Source organism: Apostichopus japonicus, chromosome 2, assembly GCF_037975245.1.
Source record: "Apostichopus japonicus isolate 1M-3 chromosome 2, ASM3797524v1, whole genome shotgun sequence".
NCBI lineage: Eukaryota > Metazoa > Echinodermata > Holothuroidea > Aspidochirotida > Stichopodidae > Apostichopus > Apostichopus japonicus.
The window spans coordinates 27,103,853-27,131,002 of record NC_092562.1 but is presented as its reverse complement, the minus strand read 5'-3'; the positions used below and the strand labels follow the sequence as shown (position 1 = coordinate 27,131,002).

The 27,150-nt window shown below is 34.8% G+C and overlaps 1 protein-coding gene across 3 annotated transcripts in view; it reads right to left on the bottom strand.

The window, feature by feature from the left end:
* Nucleotides 1–261: 261 nt before the first annotated feature.
* The window catches only part of LOC139984404 (receptor-type tyrosine-protein phosphatase F-like), a 35,277-nt gene continuing 8,388 nt past the window's right edge, over nucleotides 262–27,150 (bottom strand). For 2 of the 3 annotated variants that reach the window (XM_071998321.1, XM_071998328.1), the window contains 25 exons: nucleotides 26,677–26,988; nucleotides 24,269–24,345; nucleotides 23,708–23,939; nucleotides 22,234–22,557; nucleotides 21,520–21,596; nucleotides 20,863–21,070; nucleotides 20,263–20,589; nucleotides 19,700–19,775; nucleotides 19,204–19,241; nucleotides 17,761–17,957; nucleotides 17,405–17,492; nucleotides 14,984–15,060; nucleotides 13,712–13,748; nucleotides 13,298–13,395; nucleotides 12,605–12,730; nucleotides 12,089–12,237; nucleotides 11,121–11,256; nucleotides 10,664–10,792; nucleotides 10,062–10,152; nucleotides 9,791–9,867; nucleotides 9,328–9,462; nucleotides 6,927–7,055; nucleotides 6,409–6,539; nucleotides 3,379–3,514; nucleotides 262–2,696 (listed from right to left, as the gene is read on the bottom strand). In XM_071998321.1, the coding sequence (XP_071854422.1) occupies nucleotides 2,625–2,696; nucleotides 3,379–3,514; nucleotides 6,409–6,539; nucleotides 6,927–7,055; nucleotides 9,328–9,462; nucleotides 9,791–9,867; nucleotides 10,062–10,152; nucleotides 10,664–10,792; nucleotides 11,121–11,256; nucleotides 12,089–12,237; nucleotides 12,605–12,730; nucleotides 13,298–13,395; nucleotides 13,712–13,748; nucleotides 14,984–15,060; nucleotides 17,405–17,492; nucleotides 17,761–17,957; nucleotides 19,204–19,241; nucleotides 19,700–19,775; nucleotides 20,263–20,589; nucleotides 20,863–21,070; nucleotides 21,520–21,596; nucleotides 22,234–22,557; nucleotides 23,708–23,939; nucleotides 24,269–24,345; nucleotides 26,677–26,988 (3,479 nt within the window). In that variant the 3' untranslated portion in view covers nucleotides 262–2,624. Of the gene's footprint in view, nucleotides 2,697–3,378; nucleotides 3,515–6,408; nucleotides 6,540–6,926; nucleotides 7,056–9,327; nucleotides 9,463–9,790; nucleotides 9,868–10,061; nucleotides 10,153–10,663; nucleotides 10,793–11,120; nucleotides 11,257–12,088; nucleotides 12,238–12,604; nucleotides 12,731–13,297; nucleotides 13,396–13,711; nucleotides 13,749–14,983; nucleotides 15,061–17,404; nucleotides 17,493–17,760; nucleotides 17,958–19,203; nucleotides 19,242–19,699; nucleotides 19,776–20,262; nucleotides 20,590–20,862; nucleotides 21,071–21,519; nucleotides 21,597–22,233; nucleotides 22,558–23,707; nucleotides 23,940–24,268; nucleotides 24,346–26,676; nucleotides 26,989–27,150 lie in introns of those variants that run through there. The other variant, XR_011799076.1, reaches the window with a different exon arrangement.

Sequence of the window (27,150 nt, the reverse complement as noted above, 5' to 3'; positions counted from 1 at the left end):
ACTGCAATGTTCATATTTCTATTTTATGTCCATTTTTTAAAATTTTATATGCTTTACGTTTTCCTTATTTTCTTTTTTATATATTGCTCGTTTACTGTCATACTTTCAACTATTTTATTTTATAAATTTTGTAACTAAGGGCCGAGGGCAAGTTTAGCCCAGGCTAACGGAGTTACCGTCTTCTATGCAAAACTTCAAATACAAAATAAAAAACATATACGGACCATCATGGTTTGTAAAACAAAACAGATGAAACATATATTCAATAAGTATAGTTATTTATTACCGTTGTTTAATATTCTGTTTGACAAAGATCACTGTACAAACGCAATCACTTTCACATTACATTAACACGTTAAACTTAAAAATGGAAACGTAGTCACGGTTTTATAATCTCTTTTTACTTTTCTCAAGCCATCACCGAATTTATGTTTACTTGCTTAGGCAACTCGACGACCACATACCCTATTGATTTGAAACAAAGAAATACACAAAATGAAGGAAGCAGACAACACTAGTTTAACTTATCTAATGCGATGAGAAACTTCCCATGCATAAGTCCCCGGCATTAGTGAGTGAACTGTAAATACTGCTATTGTATTCAGCAAGATTCTGATACCGTATCTGTTATTTCCTTGTTAACCATGCAAAATATGTCTCTCTGTTCAACGCAGATAAATACAATTTATTGGGGGTACCGTTTGCAGACTGGTACTAAACACGGAAAATACATAGCTTATTTTATGCTGTTATTCTATATCAAAATGTGGATTTATTATACGAATTCAATGTAAAATAGAGAAAAAAATTGCATAGATGATCTAAACTATGGAAGAAAGATATTTAGATATCGAAATGTAAAAATAATCAAGTAGAACAATTGTTTCATATTATAATCAGTTGTGTATACGATGTCTAAAACTAAGATAATGCATCTGCTTGTCAACATCAGTATCCAGTAACTAACCGTCACATGCCAGATATTACCAGTGAATTGATTTGTCAACAGTCAACTGTTTGTAGAAAGGTTCTGAAGTACAATTGTGACTAAGGTAGAGAGAATAAATACATATGTGGTATAGCAATTGACAAGAAGATACTAGAATATCTATATATCTAATTGAAATTTTGAACAGTTGCAATCGTCCAGTAGAACCAACGGTTTGTTAGATCTCACATGAAACCAGCTTATCAGTGAGAGTTGCCATCTGTATATGTGACGGAATTGTTACGCCTGAGGTATTCCCATACCTATTATTTGTAATATTCATTGAACAGCAAAATATACGATGACCCTTGCATCAAAGATAGTATAATTCAATCTAATGTGTTAAACATATGATGAATATTCACTTGTTTAAAGCGTTACTTTTAGAATCTTCGTTCTTGCGCTTTATCTATTACATTTTGAAAATTAATGAACGTTGTAACTTGGTCAAAATTTAAATGTAGCAATTACGTTGTCTTTCTTACAACGATTGATTTCAAAACGTCTTTCATAACGTCTGGGTTAAGAATACAACTTCGAATGTTTGAGATATGAATATCCCTATTATCTAAATGTTATAACTGAGTAAATGTGAAAGTACAAATTAAAACATCTGAATAACGATACAACAACAAGGCAAGCCAAAATATCGATGTTATTTTTTGGAAGGCTCCTGTGATTATCCTAATATTCTGAGTACTTAAGGAAAAAAAACTTTCGTTAAAGTAACATATTGATTTATGTAGGCTAATGTCACCATTTATTGTGACAGGAGGGTGGGGTGGGGTGGGGTGGGGGCAGGCAGATGCCCTTGAGATTTCCACTTCCTTAATGAAAGTAGGCATACGGTAATGTAAACGCCTGGACATTATACGCTAATACACTTAGTTTTTGCGAAATGTTCATATAACTTCTTCTGATGTCATTAGTCAGTAGTGTGCAACCTCAAAATTCTAGGTAAGAGTTGCTTTTATTTCTTTAATTACCTGAGTAAAATAAAGTGATTTTACCAAAAGAATACTATTTTTTCTAATTTAAAAAAAATGAAGTGTATATTACTAAACATGAGATCTCAAAATAAAGAAGGTTAATATGCAATTACAAGACCTGGGAAGTTCCATTTCCGGCAAACTGGAAGGCATTTACATCAATTATTCCAATACTATGCTACGCCAACCGATGTAAGATAGTGTCATGATGGTCCCTTTTGAGAAATGTTCCCCCCTCCCCCGCTCACTATTTTGTTGAGGGTCCTGGTATAAATGCACGTGATAGGCATCACTATGTGACATTTGAGCGATACATGATGTTTCTCGATGTTTGTCAGCTGCCCGCTAGAGATTGTACCCAGGCAACGGCCCTGTACTAAATTACATTTATACGAAGAGTATTGCATTTTTGTTATACAGACACGTTTCATCTATATTTATAATTTCACAATATCAAGTTTTGTTCTTAACATACATATCTTTCTTACCATTTGCGCCAGGCAGAGATATTTACAGTTATAAAATACAAATATTGCTAATATCTTTCAGTGATTGGAGCATTAAGTAAGACAAAATGTTACTGCGTATTATAAGCGAACGGCGTATTATTTTACAGCTTTCTTAAACCTACAACTCTGTGTTCTTTTTTATATGTTGGCATATTCTGGTTCTTGTGGATTATCTTCCTTGAGAAGGTGATGACAAAGACCGTAATCATCCTATGAACAAAATGAGGATACTTTATATGAACTGCATAGTATTTCAAAGTAACATTGGTCTAGCACATCCAAACAATTGGAAATTGAAAGAAAATTTAATCAAGATAAAGTTTTGGATATATTTGAAAATTTTGCATCAGATCATGTTACTGCAAAGTAGTTAAGCAAAGTGTATCACAAAGACAGGAAATTTGGACAGTGATGATCGTACGTTGACACCGGCTTTCACTAAGCCTTTTCATTCCACGAGTGTTAATTGTGCTACGAGGCAAGCGTGTACTTGTTGTACCTTCATCTGCACCAGGGACCGGCACTCCTGTTCATCAGTGTAGTCATTGTTAACGACATTTCCTAAAAAAATACATTTTGTTCAATTTTCAAACCGGTAAAGGTACTTTCACAAAATACCTCTTTCAATAACACTTCATATCCGCAATTTGATGATATGTGAAGGAATCCCGTTTCCGGTAAGGGATTATGTTTGTGGAGGACATTCTGAGCGCTAGTCTAAACTGTACGCATATGACAAGTGGTAGCGAATAACCTCGAATGAACAGTTTTTTGAGTTATAGAACTGAAAGGATACTCTTTTCCATTTATACCAACGAGCACCCGTACTCGAATTTAAGCCAGTGTATTCAGTATGGTGGAATACATTGCTAAGAGCAACACATAAACCAACCTTTGAAAGAACCATGCTATGGTTGCTCCCTCTCAGCTGTCGAACTGTGTTGAATAAATCAACTTTGTTTTCCATGCTAATCCTTTCCATTTCGGACTTTACTGCAAGGAAGATCCCAGTCCGACCAGCACCATTTCTGTAGAATGATTTCAAGGAAAATGGTGAATGAGTATAGTACATTAATGTATATACTTTCGCGGTTATATTCGTAGATACTTCGACAATGCTGAACATAACCAGTCATAAAGATATTTCAAGGGAAACGTTTTGGTTTTATTACAGCATGAAAGCACCTTATGATGCCTATAACAATTCCATTCTTCTTGGGTAATACTATGGCATCGTTCTGTATCCAATAGATATTATATAGACTTTCACCAGAAAGAGTACCCTGAAGTTGTTGTGTGCATGGAATGCATTTTACTTTTATATGGGGTTTGTGGGAAGATGTGTTTACACGGAGAGGCAGAAGATCAAAAACAGTTCTTAGAAAAAGAATGTAATAAAAAGTTACATACAGAAGAGTACAGTATATCGTAAATGTAAACTAGAACACTGTACGGCATACTCAATATTTCTAAATTACGTCATCGTTTGGGTTGAGGATACATCTGGTTCTTTGACAAATTCAATAATTCATAGAGTTTTCTCCAAAATAGCCAACTATTGGGAGGAAGTGTTATCATTAAGAAGGCAAAGAAAACCATTTTTTTCTAACCAGCCCGAGAGTTAAATATTTTTTGGGAGGATAATAGCAATGACATTTATGGCCACAACGGGGTTCGAACCTTTGACCTTGGTGACAAGCTCAGCGATCTACCAACTGAGTTATCCAGCCCCTATATAGCTGGTGGCGATCCCTATATTGCCATTTCTCTGCAAGGGCGCCAGTCAGAAGCTACATTTTATTTCGTTTAAGCAGGGCGTACGCCTCAGTTTCATTCGATAGTAAAGGAAGGGAAATTCATGAAAAAGTTGGCTTTTTATAGATACTGTAAATATACAAGTAATGAATAATGAAAAACGTCTGTTTTTTGTTTTATTTACTGATATAAGTTTTCATTTTGTTGTAACGGAAGAATCTGCATCACTGGAAATGTAGATGCTGTCATAATGTATTGAAATTACGCCATAAATCCTATATGTTATATAGATGGTGTTTACATAAATTTAGTTGAGCAGGTTGATACAAACGACTGTTAAAAAGCTTTGAAAAGAATTGTCTATATCAGTGGTCCGCAACCCTATAGACCACGACCCAGCCAACATATTTCACATTTTGCCCGACCCATCCATCATCACCGCCCGGTCTCACCTTCCCCGTCTAATATATGTTATTAAGATAACATTATAATATTTTTGATAAAGGAATAGTTTAATCTACTTCTTAATTATCAGAATTATGTCGACTTTGGCTTGCAGACGCGGCAATACAATCCTGGTACACATGCTACATTTTAGTACGAACGGAAACTCGATAACTATCGTGAGCAGTGTAGTTTACTTTTTTGTAAGTTTTGCACAGCGATCGTTATAGCCTAGACTGCTAAACAAAATATAAAATTCCTCGAAAAGTTCTGAAACTATCTCGCCATCCTTCGAAAAGTCTTCGCAACCTAACCATTGGGTCGCTATCTATAGCTTCTGAACTGTCGGTCTTTTTGAATGTAAGTTACTTTGTAAATGATAAATTGTGTATTCATTATATTTGGCCTCATTATGTTGAAGACAAGTTAAATTAACAATTCATTAAGTGGACTGAAGGAGTCTTTAAGCGAAGCGCATTCAGAAGATCTTAAATTTACCTTTAAAATATTGGTGTGCACTTGCTTGACTGGGCGCTCTTTGGTTAAGAGCATATGTAGTAATAATTCCTTTTTCCAAGAGACTCGTGATAATCATTTGACGTGCATACGATTGCAGTCTCGATGTGAGGGGACTGGGTGTGTGAGTGTTTGGTGTTCGGGCACAGGCTCTATTCTGAGTAACTTTTCATAAAAGTCTTTTATTTTCGATACACAGTGATCATGTGTAGTGTGTATTTCCTTCTCAAGTGACTCGTGATCTTCAGTGGGCAATCTCAGAGGTAATTTCACTTCACAAAAATCAAATATTTGGATGAGCCCGTAGTTAGCATGGGCCTTGCATTCGAAAGACGTTTATACGTTCTAAGAGGAAACTTGTATTGCAACAGTATAGTGGTTTTGCAATACTTCTTAACTGCCGTGATCCATCTACGTATGGTGAAAAACCCACATTACTTTAAATTGTCTCAAAGTAATATATGATGAAAATATGACTATTGGTCTGGAATTCACTAACCATGGACTATAAGAGATAATTGATTTAGATGGAAACTTTATCCTCCAAGTAACTGCACGTTCTGATGTTTTAAAGTTGAACTGTTAAGGCTCACTGGTAATTTAAATTAATAAGCCTTTGGGAAGCAATTTTTTATTACGTATTCTCTGAAATCTTCAAAGAAAACAGTTTGTGTAACATCAATATAATTTTGCTAATACTCATAGTATTGGCTGATATGTTATTCTGCTATGTTAGGATATTAATGTCATTCCAGGAAAAGAGCAGCTTTTTGAAAATTATTTACGTCGTAATAATGCTTTATGGAGTTCCTTCTGTGATGTTAAAAGCTATAGGTTATGGAAATATGCACAAACATGTTGTTAAACAATAAACTTTATCCCTATTTCAATAACAACACTGTGGAGAAGTAAACCCAAATGCTCACAATTTTCTATATAAAAAATAAACGCAAGGGGTTATACCAACGAGAATACAACACAATCAAACATTGCAAGGAAGTAGGGAGTTATTATATTTTGTCGAATATATATACCTTCTTATGTTTGCTGCACATAAAATAATTATATCTATAATTCTGCCAACTTAACAGTCATGAAACCAGCAATTATTTTAACTGTGAACATACATCACTGTCGACAGAGGTAGGTTAAGCCTATTTTAGTGTAATGACCTATATATATGTACGTTGTGCCGTTTCATACTCACATGCAGTGCACTACTGTAGGTTCTTCCATGTTGAAATCTCCTTGTAATTTTTCCATCGCTTTAATCAGTGTTGTAACATTACTGCCATGATCCCATGACTTAAGCAGCATGTGGTGGACAGGAAGGACTTTCTGCAATCATGAGGGTACATTCCAGGTATAAAACACATAAAACAACTTTGTAATATGTTTGGCATACTTAACTCGTGAATAAATTTGCTAGAACAATTATTTTCAATGAAGAAGTATGAAAAGCCCAGTTTCATTTACGAACTACATATTTCATGTTATTTACAAAGGTAAATCATATATTGGGTTATGGCGTTTAACAATGTTAAAACTGTTGTTAATTTTGTTACAGTTACAAACTACTTATCATAAAGATTAGCGCACGGAGACAGTGATTGCGCAATCATACTCGCTATACACATCGCTGGATGATAATGATGTCATTGATATTATTGACTATGCGTTGCAGAAAACTCAATTTCCAATTACACATTACTCTGTTATACTGACCTGTGAATATGCATGGCTTAGGTTGAACATACAATATTCATATAAACCACAATCTTGCTTTTCTTTGAGGTCTACAGTTATGTGACCAAATTCAGAAGATCCGTTATCTGGCCAGTATTTACAGCAAGTCTGGAAGAAACAATGAATTTATTTATCTCATAATGATCGACTTTAATCTTGAACGTCTTGAAAATGTCCAACACATTTTATGCAAGGTATAAGTAATACCATTAAAATTTTGATCAATCGGATAGTTTGATGACGTACAACGCGTAGTGCTATATTTACGATATTTGGTAAATACTCGAAGCTATTTGCAGTCTGATTTGTTAATTAGCAAGATTATTACGACACTAATAAGAGTATAAGAACGTAGCAAATCCATTCCACAAGCTAACTAATAACTGAAATAATGTTCAAGACTTCTTTCGACTACCTTACAGTCATTATCGTTTGCGGGCAACTTTTTGCAAAGCAGATGTATTATGCAGAAATAAAAAAAAAGAGAAATGAAAGAAAAGGAATTACGTTACTTGGGAAATCCACTTACGGATTTTGTATGGCTCAGTATATGCATATTGATTAAGATATCCTCCCATCAAAACACCTTAAGCGTAACATTTATTCAAGGTAAGTTTCACATGATCAATTGAGCTAAGTGAAAACGCTTGGAATTTATGTTTAATACTCTTACAAATCACAACAAAACAAAATAAAAGACAAGAAATTGTACAATTCTAATATCATCTTATATTTATGTTACCGTGCTAGATAAAGCAAACCTCAATACGATATTTTCCTGTTATGTTCTGCCATGTACTACTTTATACAGCATTTTATATCTGAATGAGTTCGGGAGTAACGGCCATTTGAAATACGATAAACTTAAATTCTTAACCAAGTTCTATTGTAAATATTGTTGCTCATCGTGTCCAGATTTCAAAGGAAGTTTGAGTAAAACTTGATCATGAATACGGTTGCATGCCAGTCTTAGCTGTTATGCTGAGCAGTTCCTTCAACTTGACTGACAAACGTTTTATATTGTAAAAAATAATATTGCGGCATGTCACAACCGCACTAATATTTCAGAAAGCAAAAAATCTAGTTAATATTAATACCTGTGCGTGCACCTTCTCGACAGAAATTGCTGACGTAAAGGAAATGTCATATAAAGAACCACATTAGCAATCCAAGCAAGGAACACATTGTTGGAAAAAATTGATAAACCGCATATCAACTTATAAAATCTAAAGGACATGCAGTCAAAATAAAATGTTGCAATTTACTAACAAGCGGCATAGCAGCCGGGTTTGTGTTGGGAGAGGTACAACAAGTAACACGAATGTAATATCAATCTGGTGCATCTCTTTTATAGCAGATAGAGGTATGTCTAGCAACTAGCTAAAAACTTGCTTAAAGTCTCAATACCTGTTTACTGATGAATTTCGGAAAACAAACTTCCGAAGTAGATTCATTGTTTCTTATTCTAAGTGCACTTTGACCAGGTGGGTTTAATGGAGAAAAGCTGTGGCAATCGAGAGAAAGACTTTTTTTTGCCTCAATGGCGCGAACGATTTACCGTAAAATCACTGCGACCTCCCATGTATATACAAATGTAAACAAAATAGTCTACACATGGTGTCTAATACTCGTATCGTCCACCTTTTACAATTCTACGGAGAAAAACGTCTGAAAACACCTTTGTATTCATTGCAATGGAAGAAAATGACATAATTTCGTAAGCTTCATCGTTGAGACGAATAGAAAGATATATTCAAGAGAAGGGATCTTAGCCAGGCGAGTCACGAAAGTGAAAGTGATCCTAAGGCCTAACGTTCGTAAACAAAAGAGACATTTGATTGGCGCGTGATCTGTTGGGCGGGGCTTGCACATTTCGATTGAAGTTAGTAGAATCTACGGACTAAAAATTTGGCGAATTTTATTCAGATCAAAATTGTTAACAACAGATAACTCTGCATAGAACGTTGTCCTTTTCACTGAGCTGTTAGTGCAGTAAGCTGGAAAAGTCGAAGTTTAAATTCAGTTAACAAGTACCGAGACTTTCAACTCACTCATGAGATCATGTCATTAGTATTCTTTTTTTGCAAAAGATGTCGATAGGTTATCAAGACGTTGTCTTAGGTTTGAGGATCGCTATTTTTGTGCATACATCTCTAGAGTTGAAAGCTAAACGTTACTGTGAAGTATTCGGTTCCTTTAGTCTTCGTATAGTCGTATTTATGATTGCTGTGTTATCTGAAGATAGCCTGAAGAAACTTATGACGAGAAACTAATAAATAAGCCGATTCTCTCTGAGATTATGCTATTACTTCAAAACTATCGTTCTAATTAGTTCAGCTATCATGTGCTAATCTAAATCAAAGATACTTTCTGTTCTTACTTCGTCTTTCGGATCCAGCTGGTTCAGCATTACAATCAGAGGACACTTCCAATCGTATATTAGTCTCCAGAAATCTTCAACAGTTGTCGGCAACGGGGATTGCGTGGCAATGAACGCTTTTTCTTTGTTGTGAGACTGTTGGAAATAACAGTTAAAGAGTTTACGATTTTATAAATATTTAAAAGGTCTTAAACATACTTTTTAAGAGATTTAAATATTAATTACATCATTGATTTTACCTACATACTTAGTAGGCTGGATATTCTCTAATTGATTTGTTAACTTAACAGACAGTTGATATGCAGAGCAACAATTATGGAATAAATGGACTATATGCAGACGACTGCCGGTATGAGATGTTCCTTACAAACATTATCCTTTATTTTTATACAATACAAACTACTGAATAAACATTGCATTTCAAGGTCAGTTTAAGGTTTTTGCATTAAATAAAGAACCTCACCATAGTAAGACAGGCATTGATGTAGTTGGTAGAGCTAGTCTTGCCCAGACTCTGTAAGAAAGGGCGTTTCTTTTCCACTATAAAATTCAGATAAAAAACACATTTTCACATCATAGTATCATTTTCGCTCTTAACCTTCTTAATTAAAATTACATCTTCAGCGTGTACATGATATATATATGGAAAATCAACGAATATATTAATCAGGATCGATAATTGACAAATGGCGTTAATAAGCAGATTACATACATGATGCAATCGTTTAACCTACCAGGAACCATTGACGGAAATCTGCACCTTGTAGCCTCCTCTGGAGTGGCTTTGTGGGCAGTCTTTGACAATTTGTCAAGCTTGGCTAAAAGCTATAGTAGACAAAAATAAAGTATAACTTAGTGGAATACACATGTTTTTGTGGAGAGTAGGCATTCTTATATCAAAGCTAATTCTATTGTTTATTCTAAATTTTATGTTAATGATATAGGTAAGTATAATATCATATTGAGGTAGACAGAATGTCTAAATGAAGTATTGTAAAATCAAAACAGAGATAGGCTTTTAACAAGTTTTGTTTGATAACATGGCTGTCAAGTTTAATTATTATGACATTTCAACGGAATCAAATTTCTTATTACAATATAACTATGCATTTTTTTCTTATTCCTGCATTGACAATTCCCCAAAAAATATGATGTGCAGTTGGGCAACGTACGTTCTTTGTTGTACATTCTGATCGTTATTTCTATCCAAAGGCAGTACGGGTTAGGCAACATAGTCTCATTGCTGTAAGAAATGTTCCATCAATTTCCTACTAAATTTCTCGTATCAAAATACTACTCCAGTCAGTTCGGTATCTCCTTTACCGGTGTTACGTACCTTGAATTCATGGATGAGCCTATCCTGGTTAGCTTCCAAATCAAATGAAGCAACTTTGTCCAGTGGAATGTTTGTGTTACCACTCAAGTAAAACTCTAAGAGACAGTCATGTAGAAACTGAAATTGTTTCTGTTGAAATGACAAGGATAAAAAAAAATCTTGTTATTTCTGAATAGTTTTACATCAAAACTTATAGCAGCCAACATACAATACACGACAAGAAATGAATTATTAAATATGAATTGGAAGGAACTGAAAGCAAAATAGACAGAGAGAACATTTAGTAATAGCCTATTCGCATGTTCATTGTCATATGTACCTTGATGGTTTCTTTATTCGATTATATGAAAATATCCAGAACTTATTAGCATTCAGTACTAAATTTCCTTCTCCACATCAGTATCATCATCAGTGATGAACCAAGCCAAGCCAACAGAGAAGTATAATCAATTCTCACCGCAGTTTGTATCATCATTATTCTGTCTTCTCTCATATTTTCTACAAAACCAAATATTTCGATCTGTTCCTCCGTTTTGATGACATCCATCAGAGAGCAGAGTGCGATGAAAGTACCAGTTCGTCCGACACCGGCGCTACATAACGGATAAATTATGCATACTAATTATATTAGTTTAAACACACGCACACCATATAGCCTGGACTTTGACTAAGGGAGCAACTAACAACCATTAAGTTGATTAGACTATTGGACGTATGGTCGTTTTTCCTTCTTCTTGTAAGCACTCACTTAATCGAAAAAAAAATGTTTAAACCCGTTGGCCTGCCAGTAGGATAACAGAAAACAATGTACCATTTTACACACTGCAATAGATTTTTCATTTATTATGTAATATGATCTTAACCTGGCTTTAAAAATATATGAAAGTCTATGTTTACTATCTCATTTTCAGATCTGATTATCATGACATATGGCCCACAAAAGTATAAAATCATAAATTGCTTCAACTCAACTCAAAATAGTTTGCATATCCTTCCTTAACGTGCGCAACAGCAAAGAAAAAGGATAATACTTAACACATTTACCAGCACACAATACGTAAAAATAGGTAAGATTTACATAGAAAGTGATTGTTAGGAAACATTAATCTTGAGCTGAAATATGTTATGTTGAAATAAAACATACAATAACAAACCATCAAAGAGTATCCCTATACATCAGGGAAACCCAACCAGCGCGAATGTCAGAGATGATGATATTTTTTGCGTCAAGTGGTACTAAAAGGTCGTAAAGAGGGTTAGAGTGCGTACAGAAAGAGTATACAGCTAAAGGCAGTAAACAAACAAGAAACATGTCGATTCATACTGTTGGGCTTCTCTGTGAACCGCAGCAAGTACTAACCCTACATGCAGAAATAGTTATGGAAATAGCAATACTTTACAACACAAAAAGCGTATAATTCTTACCTGCAGTGAACCAATAAAGGAGCCTTAGTCACTGTTTGATAACTCTTCACTTTCTTAGAGAAGCGGATCAATGGAGTTGCCTGATAAGGAACATTCATGTCTGGCCAAGTGACATAATGCCAATTACGAATTTTTCTTTTGACGTCTCCCTGCAAACCAATTTATAGTTGATATTTAGTAGAAGATACTTGCAAGGAAACTATTGTGACTGTCTATCAGAATATACTTGTCTTCAAACCGAACGTTTTTAATTGCCACATTCCAAACAAAGGAGTGGAAAAATACAATGAATCAACAGTCAAAGTTCAGACCAGACGTGTATATACTGCCGTCCCAGGATATTATACTGTAAGTGGGGAAGTGAACGGAAGATGTGGAGAATGAAATAAGATGTCTTTAAAGGGTATTACAGATCTGACAAATAACAATAACAAGAATTAAAGTAACCAATCGATCAATCGATGTTACAATATCGTTATATGGAAACGTATTTCCTGTATTATCTAGTGTACTTACAAATGTAACATCCAGTTCTCTCATAACAAAGTCAGCATATTGCTCTTTTTTCTGCAATTTTATTTTTATCTCGCCAAACGATTTGACGCTTCCAATTGAATCTGGCCAGTATTGCAAGCAGCGATCCTATGGAAATTTGAAATAAGAAACAGTGGAATATATAAAATATGTATTGGTCTATAATTGCAGTAACTAACAGAGCAGTATCTTCTTTGTATACACTTAAATGTTCCATGAATATAAGCTATTAAGAGGTAATACTGAGAACAGTGGCATCTCTGGTAATACTGATGATCAAAACTAGCTGAATGTTTCATGCTGAATGCAAAGCACATTAATGTCTCAAATTGACCTTAATGAATGATATTCAAGTATACTCGTAGCTGGCCGCGTTACAAACAGTTCTTTCCACAGGAATACGTTTGGTTAAAAATAGTTTTTCCATCATTATCCCGAAACCAATAGTATATGCACTGCGTCTGTTGCTGCGTCCTCCCAGAATTGCATGGATATCAAGAGGGCTTTACCTTTGACCAAAGAAAAGTGTCATGGAATTTATTGTTTTCCGAATATTATTGTACTCACATGTACTCTTTAGCATATGATGTGGTTCATAACGATGACCAGCTACTTAAGTTATATTTCTTACTTAATCATCGAAATTTGTATTGTCCAATTAACTACAACAAGTACCTTTCCTTTCTCTATGAGATTTGTCAGCATGACTATAATCGATACTTTCTCCTGCCAGATCATTCTCCAGAAGTCGTTGAGCGAAGCAGTGTTTGGTCCTGCAGGAAGGTAAAAGATTATAATAGTTGCGACATTAAAAGCTTAACTATGTACTTCTTAGTAATGTTGAATTGATTTTTTAAGTAGGTAAAGACTGAGAAGAAGGGCCTACGTACTATTCTATGAACCAGGGATATACCAATGATCGATCTCAAATGTGGACTCTATTAAGATACATCGTAGAAAATAAATTAGGTTCGAGATAAGTCAAACGAATTGATTAGCCATTGGGCAAATGTTAGTATAATGATATGTTTGCAATTATTCGTCCCTCAAGGTTATCATAGAAAAGAACAACAATAATGCAAAACATACCTTGACAAGCAATAAATCCGACCTCGCCTTTCGCATTCTACAAAGAAATGGATAGTATATACACATATAAACATAATTAATCATATTCAAGGTTGATTTCCAAATAATATTTGCTCATCCAACGTTGAATACAACCAAAGGAGGATTGCAGAGAGTCAACCATAACAGATCCTTGATTATGGTGCCTGAAGTGTTATAAACCTGGTGATCATCAGCGAAACCATGAATTAAAACCCATTCTAGAAACTTCAGTGTAAAGTGAACGAATATAGATGTTAAATAAGACTGGACCCAGAAAAAAATGCCCCTATTCTAACTCTTTGAGATGTGCCCACAATAAAACTTTTAAACCAGTTTAGGACAATACCAGTAATACCAATTTCATTATATAATACGGACGAAAGGACATTATGGTACATGGTGTCAAAAGCCGAGCTTAAGTCAAGGAGTACCAGCACAGTGGCATGTCCAATTTCAATGGCAACTAATATGTCATTAGTCAATCTCACAAGGAGGTTTTCGAAACTATGGTATTTTTTTGTAAGCAGATTGCCTGGAAATATTGAGGCTATTAGAATGCATGTGAATATATCGTTAAAGGAAAACTCTTTCAATCAATTTACCCCCCCCCCCCCAAATAGATTGGAGATCGGTCTATAATTTTTAAAATTGTTATGATCTAAGCCATTTTTTTGATGACTTGAGAAATATCTGCAAGTTTAAGACCATTCATACTGCCAGCAATGAAAGACAACTTAACAAGATGACATATGCAAGAAAGAAGAAGGTCAATATTAGTTTGCAAGAGAACTCTCGGAAGTTTATCACTAGGGGAGCATTTAATTCCATTATTATAACTTATCTTCCTTAACTCATCAATAGTAGTAGGTTTAAATTGAGATAAGACAACTCCACGATAACCAGTACAAGCTGTTCAGCATTTCTGCGCTAATTTGTCGTTAAAATACTTAATAAAGTCAGTAGTAAGAGTTTTTAGAGAAACAGTAGGTGGAAGGATCTTGGTTTGATTTTTATCAAGGAATTTATGCACAAATTTGAAAAGGGCAGAACAGCTTTATAGAATCAGCAATACTTTTATAAGTTTAACTTTGCCCTTCTATTAATGATTGTATAGAAACTGTATACATTTTGATAGAAAACCCAAGTCTTTCTTAGATATTAATGACATTTATAATGAGAACACATGTTCTATATAACTTGAATGAATCAAAAGATTGTGCAATTACTTTGACTATAAATGCGAACATTTACCTTGATGTAGTTACCGTTGTAGTAATCTGAGTCAGGATCATCATCTAGTTTTTGCAAAACAACTCTGGAATGATCATCTAAATGGATAATTGTGAACATTGCATGTTAAGTTTAACATTTAATAGTTTTATTTAATATAAATTAGTCAGATTTAATACTAAATTACGAATTACTATCTAAGCGGAGCGCCACCATCGGTTGGCGCGCAGCGTTGGCGCGCAGCGTACAAGAAAATTTCGGGTTTTGATACCCCCAGATCACCGGAAATGGCACTTTTCGGACTTGAAAATGACCAACCAGATGTATACTTTTTGCCTGAGAACCAAGTATTTGCCAATAGTTTTTTTTCCATCCATAACCTTTTTGAAGATTGCCACCAGTCACACATCATGTTCGACCTCATCGCATGTTCTGTGGATCATTGCTTTTGTAGGTGATTCTACGTCGCGGCCCACAATACCCGACAGCCCACTTTTATAGGTTTTAAGCCCATTATTTGTTCAGAACTTGAAAATTCACGTTTCTCGTGAATAATCTTGCTTCAAAACATACCCATAATGTTGAAAAAATAGAAAAACCTCCTTGAACCCCTAACAGACCGGCCAAAATTGCACGAGTAGAGGAAGTATGATGAAGAATGTTGGTCAGGAAATTTTCGAAAATTCACTTAATTTATTGGTGTACAAATATTAAAACCTCTTATAACGGCTATTTTAAAACTTCGTTGAGGAAATGAAACAAATACCAGATATTTCCGAAACCGAACACTACACACATAGGCGTAGGAGGCGGGGGGCTGCAACCCCATCCCCCACCCCAATATTTTTTTCTGAAAATTCGGGCAATATGCTGAGAATTTTTCGGGCGCCTACTGAAAGAAAAATAAATTGCAATACATAGCTACATCTACAGGAAATTAATTAAAAATCATCTCCTTGGTAATTAAAATAAAGTTCTAAGCTTGGCCGACTAATTAGCCATTACTAATGTAAAGAGAGTTTTGACACAATTGGACCTCCGTGCTTTTTCTCCATCTACATAAGACATTTCGTTGTTTAGATGGGCATCCCGCGGTGTATTGCGCAACTTTCACGGACCGTACGGTACACGATGGCATGCGATGTAATAACCGATGTTCGTTTTTATGATATTGACATTAACATGTTGGTTATATTTTTCGGGCAAGTCGTTACAGCTCCCCAAATCAAATTGGTCTCCTTCGCCTTTGACTTCACACACACCGACAGTTTTGAAGCTGTTCATCCTGGAACGCCATTCTCATGCTCACTTATATGATTTGATATCTGGCTGTTTGCTTTACAAATTCGAACAGGCGCTTAGCGAGGAATATGCCAAGGGAGGGGCGAGGTCTGTTGGCAAACTATCTAAGCGTAGCGCCACCATGAGTTGGCGCGAAGCGTACAGGAAAATTTTGGCCGAAAATGCCTCCCAGATCGCTGGATGTGACACTTCCCAGGCCTTGCTAGTTGTATCTAAGCATTTTCTATTTTGAAATTACTAGCGATATAATAAAAAAAATATGCTCAGGGGGGAGGGGGAGGGGTGGTCGCCCCCTTCCCGAAATGCATCATGTTCCCGATGACTCGGTCGAGTTCGAGACCAGCCTCAGTTGGTTTCATAGCACAGTTGTACAATTGTTTATGGCGTCCATACACACATGCGCGTTATGATAGACCATATATAGTATAAATATATATAGATCATGAGTGAGAGAAGGAAAATGGAAACGTCAAAAATGGAGTTGTAGGTGTAAGGGTAGGGTGAGGTGCACGCCCTTTCCGAAATCCTCGATCCGTCACTAGCTACCCTGTGTATATAATAGGGATCAGCGATATAATGATGTCACTGTTCCTCGTTCTCTTCCCGGTGTCTTGGCGTTTTTAATTTACTCCCTCCTTATTTCTCTTTCTTCTTATTCTTTTCCCTTTCTTCCTCTCTCCTCCTCTTTTCCCCCCTTTTTCCCTTTTTCTTATTTTTTTCTCTCCTCTTTTTCTTACCCGGGGGGCGCGCGCCCCAACGCCCCCCCCCCCGGATACGCGCCTGAATATCATGCACAAAAAACATCTTAAATAACGGCAATAACTAAAAAATGAAAGTAATCGATGTTCGTTTGTTGTAATTCCGCTTAATATCACTTCTGTGTCCATTAACAATATTAGTTCTTAACTGGCAAAAGTATGTACTTAACTAAAAAACTTCAATATTCACCTTCTACCAAATTGGCACACACGAATAATATATTTGACTTAGCAATTTCAACTCTTCTTTCCAAAATAAGGGCATATGTTTTTAACATAAACTACTCCAAAACTCTTGTTTTGCTTTATACTTGTTTTACGTGACAATAATCAGGACATGCATATAGTGTTCTCTGGAATCTTTGTTTAGTAACATACGTACAAGCAATCATGTTTCTAAATCTGTTCTTCTGTTTATTTTCTTCTTTCTCTCCCACATCAGAAGGATGCTGCTTATCACTTTTGAATAACTGAAATGGAAATTAAAAGAACCACATTATAATGAATGCAGTGTTGAGTTGTCCTACCTGTATGAAGTGTTATATGCATTGAAAGATTATTCTTCGGAAGAGTTACTTAGTTAACATGGTTTTGTTAACTTAAAAAGAACTTTAAAGAACTTAGCGAAATGGCTTTACAAATATGTTTACACTATAATGATATAATTAACCATCTACATTTGACATGTTATTTGGAATGCTTTTAAAATAAATCGACAAGTTAAATTATAAAGCTAACCTGAAACTGTTCCTCGGTAGAACTAGTGGTCTTTCCACAATTCTTCATGTAGCTCTCTAGCTGTTTGACAGCTATCGGAGCTGGCCTTTCAATATTACCATACACATGGTCACCCATGGGATCACTATCTAGATCTTTAGGGCTGTCCTTGACAAGATCAGTAGTACCAGTAAAGCCATGATTTTTAATACCCGAATCTGTCGAAGAAATGATATATTCAGTATAAGCAATGTTTACGACAGGACAGTCACTGTTGTACGTATTCATTATATATTATACAATGGTAAAGTTACCTTAAACTTCGTATTACTACAAAGTCTGCTTTAAACATATTGGAATTATGACCTTACTTTCAAATTATCATTCAAAAGAGCATTATATTTTCACCGAAACTGCTCTTCCACTTGATCATATATAATTCAAAGTAAAATATTCATATCAATATGCTTGAAATACACATTTTCAGGACATTATCAAACGTGACGTATGGTATATAATTTAAGGGTAGAGGGTCACTTCTTTTACTTGTTAGTGTAATACCTAGATTCTGAATAGGATCATCTCTAAAAGAATATCATGAGCACTCTGACCCGGAGCATTCTGATTAAGAGCATCGATATGAACAATTTATGACTTACCAATGTTGACCTACAGACCATGAGCTTAGCATCTCAACAACTCTCTTTAAGAACAACTTCCAAGACAAACTTTCTGCACAAAACACGAAACGGTTTGGGCTTAACGAGCGCTCTGGCGCCTCCCCCTTTCACAGCGAATAACCAGAGGAAAATCCCGTGATTCAAAACGATGATGATGATGATGATGATGATGATGATGATGATGATGATGATGATGATGATGATGATGATGATGATGATGATGATGATGATGATCATGATCATGATCATGATCATGATCATGATCATGATGATCATCATGATGATGATCATGATGATGATCATGATGATGATCATGACGATGATCATGATGATGATGATGATCATGATGATGATGATGATGATGATGATCATGATGATAATGATGATCATGATGATGATGATGATGATCATGATCATGATCATGATGATGATGATGATGATGATGATGATCATGATCATCATGATCATGATCATGATGATGATGATGATTATGATGATCATGATGATTATGATGATCATGATGATGATGATCATGATCATGATCATGATCATGATCATGATCATGATGATGATCATGATCATGATCATGATCATCATCATGATGATCATGATGATGATGATCATGATGATGATCATGATCATGATCATGATCACGATGATCATGATCATTATGAGCTTACCTATTTGTCAATCAAAAGCAAGGAGGTTATTCATAAAGCAAACAAGTGACTGAGCTTGAAAATTATATCAAATTTAAGTTGAGTTATATCATGAGCCAACTTACCATATTCATCATCTTTAAACGACTTGCTCCTTTTTGTGCTGCAAGGAAAATATATACCCTTGCATCATTTCTTTAAATATCGTTCACGGTAAATGTATCAACTACTGAGACAACAAATGGTAGCATTTCTTGCATTTCCAACTGAGAAATCATAAACCTAGGAAGCTATTTTAGATCCAGTTATTATTATTTAGCTTTTTTAGGTGGATATCGTTGGTACTCGATATAAATGTATGTAGGGTGCTGGGGTCTTTAGCCCTGTGTTCATTATTATCATTAGCCTTGAATTAATGTGTGAATTTATCAAGTATGTTATTGAAGGCTTAACTTTAACTGACACCAAGAAAAGCATTGAAAACACTGCAATATTTAGCCAATGAAGAAAGTGAGTTATTGGTTTGTTTGAACACCATTTTCATATCAAGTGCTTGGAAGTGGACTCACTTAAATTATTTTTGTTTTAAATTCATGTCAGATACATTGTAGGGATACTTACATAATGAAAATAACAACAAAGACTAATACAATAAAGCACACTGATCCTATCACCGATCCAGCAATACGACCAGATTCTAAAGAAAAGGAGATGAAAAATTTGTTTTTTTATACATACATCGGATCGATCAGTTCAGTTTACAAATGGTATTTAATATTATCGTAAATATAAAGTTAATAACTGTCGCTCAGTAAGTTAACGTAATAACAAGCACCAATAATCAATGATATATATCAGGACTACAAAGAAGCAAATTTAAAATGCAGGAGCATGGTCTTGATATGTAAATCGCCTAATAGGTACTGCATATCGAATAAACTAACTAACAACGCTATGTCACAATGCTGTTTCTCTTCGTCAATACGCCGTTTCTACAGCAGAAGACTAATTCCTGATTTTACATAACACGATATATATATATATATATATATATATATATATATATATATATATATATATATATATATATATATAAACTATATACCTCTTAAGTCGTTAGAGATAATTAATCATGAAAGGTGTCTGCAGCTATTTATATTTGGGTCAAAAACAAATGTTCTTACTGCCTTTACTGCAAGCTGGTGAGTCTGTATATTCACGTGGATATCCTTCTCCTCCATAGCCTCCTCTTACAACTGCAATACTAAAATTGTAGTGTGTACCTTTGGTCAAGTTTTCAAACTGATAAGAATGGGTTTCCATAGCTGCGTCGTGTTTCACATTTTCACCACGTTGCCATTGACTAGATGACGTGTTTTTGTGGTAAGGAACATAGGCTATGATTGGAGGAGTGCCTTGGTCTCTGTCAATAGTCCACGTATCCCACTGAATAGTTAATGTTTCACAGTCACGGTTCCGTGTACTAAGAGAACCACTGAGAGCTGGCAAAACTGTAAAAATCGATTCAAATAAATCAATGATATTGTATATTGTCGTGAAAAATTTCAAAAAAAAAGACCTTTTTATTTGACATAAAAATCAATGTAATAATCAAATTAAGTCATTGTACTCTAATTAAATTAAACGTTGTCTACTTTCTACTATAGATACAAGTTATTATATTGTATTAACACGCAATTGACATGACTCATATGTGAAGTGCATAGTGAGTAATTTCCCTAACTATAATAAAAGTACCACATTGTACAGTTAATCATTTGCACCTGGCAATAAGATTTCACTTTCTTCACTCTTCCCGCTCTCTCCTCCCGACGTACTGAATGTGACCACAAAGGAGTAAGTCTGGGCTGCTTCAAGATCTTCCACCACGAACCATCTAGCATTGCTGTCATCGATCTGCTCTGATGTATCAGAGTAGTATATTTTAAAGTATTCCACGCCCGTGCTACAGTCTATTCCATCTTTATCTAACTGATTATTGAAAGAATAGGAAAGAAAACGAACAATGAAGAAAACAAGACTTTGGGCATTAACTTGACCACTATCTGTTTTTTGATAGACATGAGAATTTCTTGTGTTCTGCTAAAAACAAAATATTTTTAATTTGATTAATTATTAAACCAACATGTGTAAGGCTGGAAGTGCTTATGGACAATCTTTTCCGTAATATAAATTAAAAACATAAGCCCCATCGATATTGTAGTTAACACGAGGGCAAAATATTTGAGATATTTCAGACGACTTCAAAATGTGCATGTAAATACATGGATTTGCATATTTTACAAAGTAACATCGCATATTTATTTTCCAAAACACTCATAATAGGAACTTAAGTAACTGAAACAATTCCTTTAAATGATATGTATCTGTCCAACGACTTCATAAATACATGTGATACTATAATTGTTTTAACACTATACCGTCCAAGTCACATTTATAAGCTCCTGTCGGTCCCCAGCTATAGATGTTTCGACATTAGTTGGTGTGATTCCCGGATCTGTGAATATATAACGGAGTTGCTGAAAACAGATCATGACATTATTTTCTTAACAAGATAAGTAATGGATTTGAATCCTTAAACGGACCAATAAGTGGAATGAAATATTCTACCATGTTGCTTGTATTACACACGTACACGTGCTAGTCTATATACCCAGCTGATAAGTATAATCTACGCAAATGGTATGAAGACGATACTTGTGTCTAATTCACCTTTAGAGCGATAAAGAAATATTCTATGAGTATACAGTTGATGAGCAAATGCCTAATGGTCATAAAACTACAAGCCCCTAATATAGGTGTAGTATTTAAAATTTTAGATTAAGTCACATAAGCTTTATCATGATTAACATAGACCAAACTATCAATCCTCTCTACTACCAATGAAGTGACCGTGGATTGAATAAATACTAGAATCATAGAAAGGGTGGGACTTCAATCAATGTGTTTGTCCAGTATTTGTATGTTGTTGTATTTGTTTTTCTGTTTGGTAATATCATATTTTAAGAACATAAACTCTGTAACAATGTCATCGTTATTCTTTTGACGTCCTCTTCACATGATTCCACCATTGGTGACAATTACAGTATTTATTTTAATAACATTTTCTAAATTGAACTTCTATATTTCTTTACCGTGGCAGTATGTTTTAGTCCTAATTAAGACTGGACCCGGTGTTCCATCTCCATTAGGCCCTTCTCTCACAGCTGTAACTCTGAAGTCATATTCTGTGTCTGGTTCTAACGGTGGCGTGATCACATAATACATTTCTTGGTCATTGCTCGCATTAACTGTGATGAAGGTACTCGTCCAGTTTTCGCTCTCTGACTTCTTGGTAAATAATCTATATTCAACTACCGGAGGAGTCCCAATGACGCCATCCCATGGAGGCCAGTTAATTGTTAGTGAATCTGAGCTGACATGAAGGACTGTTGGAGCGGATTGGTACTCTGGAAGTCCTAGACAAGTTATGATGTGATATATGAAAGACACTACAAATTTAGTAAACGTCACTATATATATATATATAAATAAATAAATGTATAACTATTTAAATATATACAGTAACAGTTGTATAATAGTAGTATATATATATATATATATATATATATATATATATATATATATATATATATATATATATATATATATATATATATATATATATATATCGTGCTACTTTAAAGCCACGACTGAAGAAATGGCACGTTTTGATAAGATTTTATTACTATCAATTGGTATGCATAGGTATGTGTGCTGAGGAGTTTCTGTTTGCAATTCATTTTCTGTAGAAAGTTAAGAATGTTAAGAATTGTAACAAACATTGGTTTTAACAGATTAACGGTTCATCAAATTAACCAGTTATAACCGTTATAAGACGATGATGAATTGATTGAATGATACTGGTAGCAACAATAAACTGACAATTGGAAAGTATTATTATATTAGTCGCTAATGAGTTTTATTCAAATATTTGGAGCCTACCATAAGGTTTGATCAAATTATATAAGGACAACATAACTCTAAGCAATTGCTAAAACTACAGCGCAAATGTAAGCTATTTACCAAGGTGGATAAACTTCAATGCAACAAGTGCATGCTAAAATAATACAAAACAAATATAATAGCCATATAAATGTAATATACATATCTACACCTTAGCATATAATCTGTGATCCTGCGTTGTTGAAACATCATATTTTTGGCTATTACACAGAGATAATTATCTCTGAGAGAAACGTTACTTATCTTTTGTTGTGCCCTGTTGGTACAGGTATCGCTATGTTAAAAATCTCAATATTTTCAAATTTGATCCATGTAAAATTACAAACTTTGTATCAAGGGTGATGTAATTTCTACAACTCAACACCAAACTAGTCGTTGAATTCGCACGTTCTCATTCTATTATCATACGGATGCTCGCAGCAAAACTTTGATCAGCGCGTAAGAGTCATTATAAAGTAGTCGCGTTGAAGAATGAAAAGCGTTATCCTATCGTTTTTATCAAAATCCTAATATATAAATTATGGCATATGATGTAAAGCTTGGTTATTCAATGGTTATTCAATATAATACAAAAATAGATAGTTATAAGATTAACAAACATACTTGGTACATAGTAGTAAATCTCATCACTGCTAGAACTTTCACCTCCACTTGTTGCCAGCGTCATTTGGATGCTGTAATTTCCTTCTGACTTCAGATCAGTTAGCGTCAATGAGGTATTTGAAGGATCTGTTATGTTATATTCGCCTTCGTGTAGTGTTTCCAAGTTAATTGATGCATAGAATATAGTTAACACAGTCACACCAGAACTACATGATATGTCATCAGTGGGAACCTAGGTTAACAGAACGGATTAAAATACAATTACAAGTGTAAAACATTAAGTGTTCTTATGCTTTGGGACAATCAAATCCAGCGAGATAAGCTGCCACCCTGTTTACCAAAGCAAAGCATGAAGTCAGGCAGCCAACTTTTCTGCATCATTTTCCCTTGAAAGAACGTTCATTAATGGCTTCGTATCAACTACAAGGTTTGATAAAAACAGGAATGTTACTGAATAATATAAAAATCGACAAAATTGTAGCCATTTCCAATGGTATTGGCATTCAGGTATAATGAAGAACTTGACAATATCTCGGAGAATGAAAATATAAAAATTCAAACCTGCCAAGATATTTTCACATTTTCCTGATCTCCTCCAGCGACTTCTGCAACTACATTCATAGGGCTATCCTCAGGAACTTCATTTGTAAAAAATGGAATAATGAAAATAAAATTCAAGTTATAAGAGGCAACGTTAATTAAAGAAGGATGTACTTAAATGCTACAGGTGAATCTCACCATGCTGTATGATAAATATAAGGAATTAATGGTGAGCCAGTTTTCTTTAAAGAAGAATAAACGTCTCTCGCTGTAAGATGCACATTGAATCTGGTTTCTTTGCTTGATAAAGTTCGGTTAATATGTGGATGAAGAAATTGAATGGAGCAGGCTTCCGTTTCAGGCTTCCCTGACGTTTACACGGACAGCAGGGCAATTTTGGTTTCACTGCTAAGCCTTAAAGAGTATCCTAAGTAGAGTAACGGTACTATACAATAACCTACGTTGTCTGAAAGTTTCAAACGAGGTTTAATTAGGCGGCTGAATAGTACGACGGTAATATACAGTCATTATAACACTTCTATGAAACTTTTCTTCGAAGCGAGGAGATCCAATAATGTTTGTTACTGATTTAAAGCCCGTAAATTGAATTATTTGACGTTTATTTTTAACAGAGAACACGTGGAACCTTCATTTTACTTTAACTCATCATGTACTGTAGAAAATAAATATGGTTAACCGTTTGCACTTTCTACAGATATATCAATATATATCAATATATATATATCAATATATATATATATATATAAATATATATATATATATATATAGAATTCCGAGATCATTTTGTCAGTAGTGTGATACCAAGTTCCATTTGCTTTGGTGCTCATGTTTTGAGATTGAAGTTAACATATGCTAACCTTTTAAAACAATATGTATTGTGTCACATACTTATTTCAACACTGTATTCCGCAAGAAAATTAAACAGGTTAATAGTGAACAAAGTAAACCGTTAATAATTGATATCTTTTCCCTCTGTAATATATTTTTATGTTTATGTGAGGCAATATTGAAGCCGTATAATTATAGCCTGGATTATAAACTAATGGAATGCCGATTGTATTGAGCTACTCTTGTGTCGGGTTGTCTCAGTGACTATGAAGCTTATATAATCATATGATTTTAGGTCAAGAATGGTCATGATAGGCTTCGTCTTATGTATTGGTTAATTGTCTTTTTCGTGTTGATTCAGAAGATTCCTTTGGCTTGCCGTCTCTTTCAGCCGTACGGCCATAAGCTTTAAAGCCGATAAAATTGTCAGGGAGTTTCATTGGGAAAGTAAAATGTTACTTGTAAATTGCTAAGAAATATTTACCTGCATGCTATATAAAAATAGTGACCGTGATATTGTTACTGTTACGCCAGCTTACAAATTACAATTTAACTTCAATTTTTTCGTCAAACATATGAAATTGGTGAGTGTTAAGTCTGATCGCATACGTGAGATATCATTCGTAGTGTGAAGTGAACGTAGTTTAGCGTCTCACAAACTCAGGCAACAAAATGACCGTTTTCGTGTAAAATGTAAAACTGTTTTTTACTGCTTAAAGGGTTAAGTGGGTCTTGAATGAAACCGTCAAATATACTTGTCATTGTATGTTCCTTAATATTAAATATAAGCTGGTCTTGACTCCAGAACAATGGAATATTCGTAACGACAAAGATCTGAGACCAATACCAAACACTTCGACATCAACAAAGAGTAGTCTCGGGATCTACAACACTGCTGAGTAGCCGGATAAGGTACCGCAATTTCACATGCCTCGTGTGTTTAATGTTTACTTGCTAAAGAAGCGCAACATTACTGTCTCAAATACTTATAAATACATTCATTGTCGCAAATTAATAAATACGCGTGTTATCTGTACCCAATCAATAGAGAACATCATTGGGTTGATATGGTAACATTAAACCAATTATCAAGGCCAACTGTTTCTTTTTTCACAGTCCTGAACGTCACATGCATACATACACAAATAGATACGATAATACGTCATCGTAACTGCATTGGTTACGAGTATCAAGGAATCCAACATTTAGTTCATGTACGTGTATGAGACTTGGCCTATCCCCAGGAGGAACTATGGTTAATGTGTTCATTTATCAGTAACCTTGGGATTTCCAAAGGTGTAACGTGAGGGGGTTACTGCCATAATCAACACATATAGAACTTCAACAAATTTGACATAAAACTAAAGGTGCATTGGCATGAGTACTACTTGCTCGTTATTAACATGTTCCTTTCATTAATATAGGGAAATAAAATATAAGGACACCGATTAATACAATGCAATGAGATGCTAACAAGAAAATCTTTCAGTAAACATTTGCCAATATGCTGATCAAAATAATTTACATGAACTATAAAACCGTTAAAATACAACGTGAAGTAGTAAGATAAGGCAAAATACCTGCACACATTGTTGCAATATTTAGCTCTGGACTTCTTTGACCTTCTCCATCTTCTCCTTCTCGTATTGCTGCTACACTGAAGGAGTAGCTTTCATCTTGCGTGAGGCCAGTAAATATAAAAACGAGGGTCTTGATAGAAGTAGAACTACCAGCTGACCATTCCTGTGCTGATTCCAGCTTGTAGTAAGGTATGTAACCGATAACAGGAGGGTCCCCATCTTCAGTTTCTTCATTCCAGGCTGACCAGCTGATGGTGACTGTTGAATCAGTTATTAAATCTGCTATTGGAGCAGATTGCAGAACAGGGAGATCTAGAAGCCCAAGTGTGAAAATTGTAAAACACAGTTCCTCTATTGAAAGAAAGCATTATGGACTATGTAGTGTAACGTCAGACATGAAAATGGTCTATCGCTATATACAAGTGTATCCGAGTCGCAACCCTTATACTTGGCGTGTTGGTTGCCAATATCAGA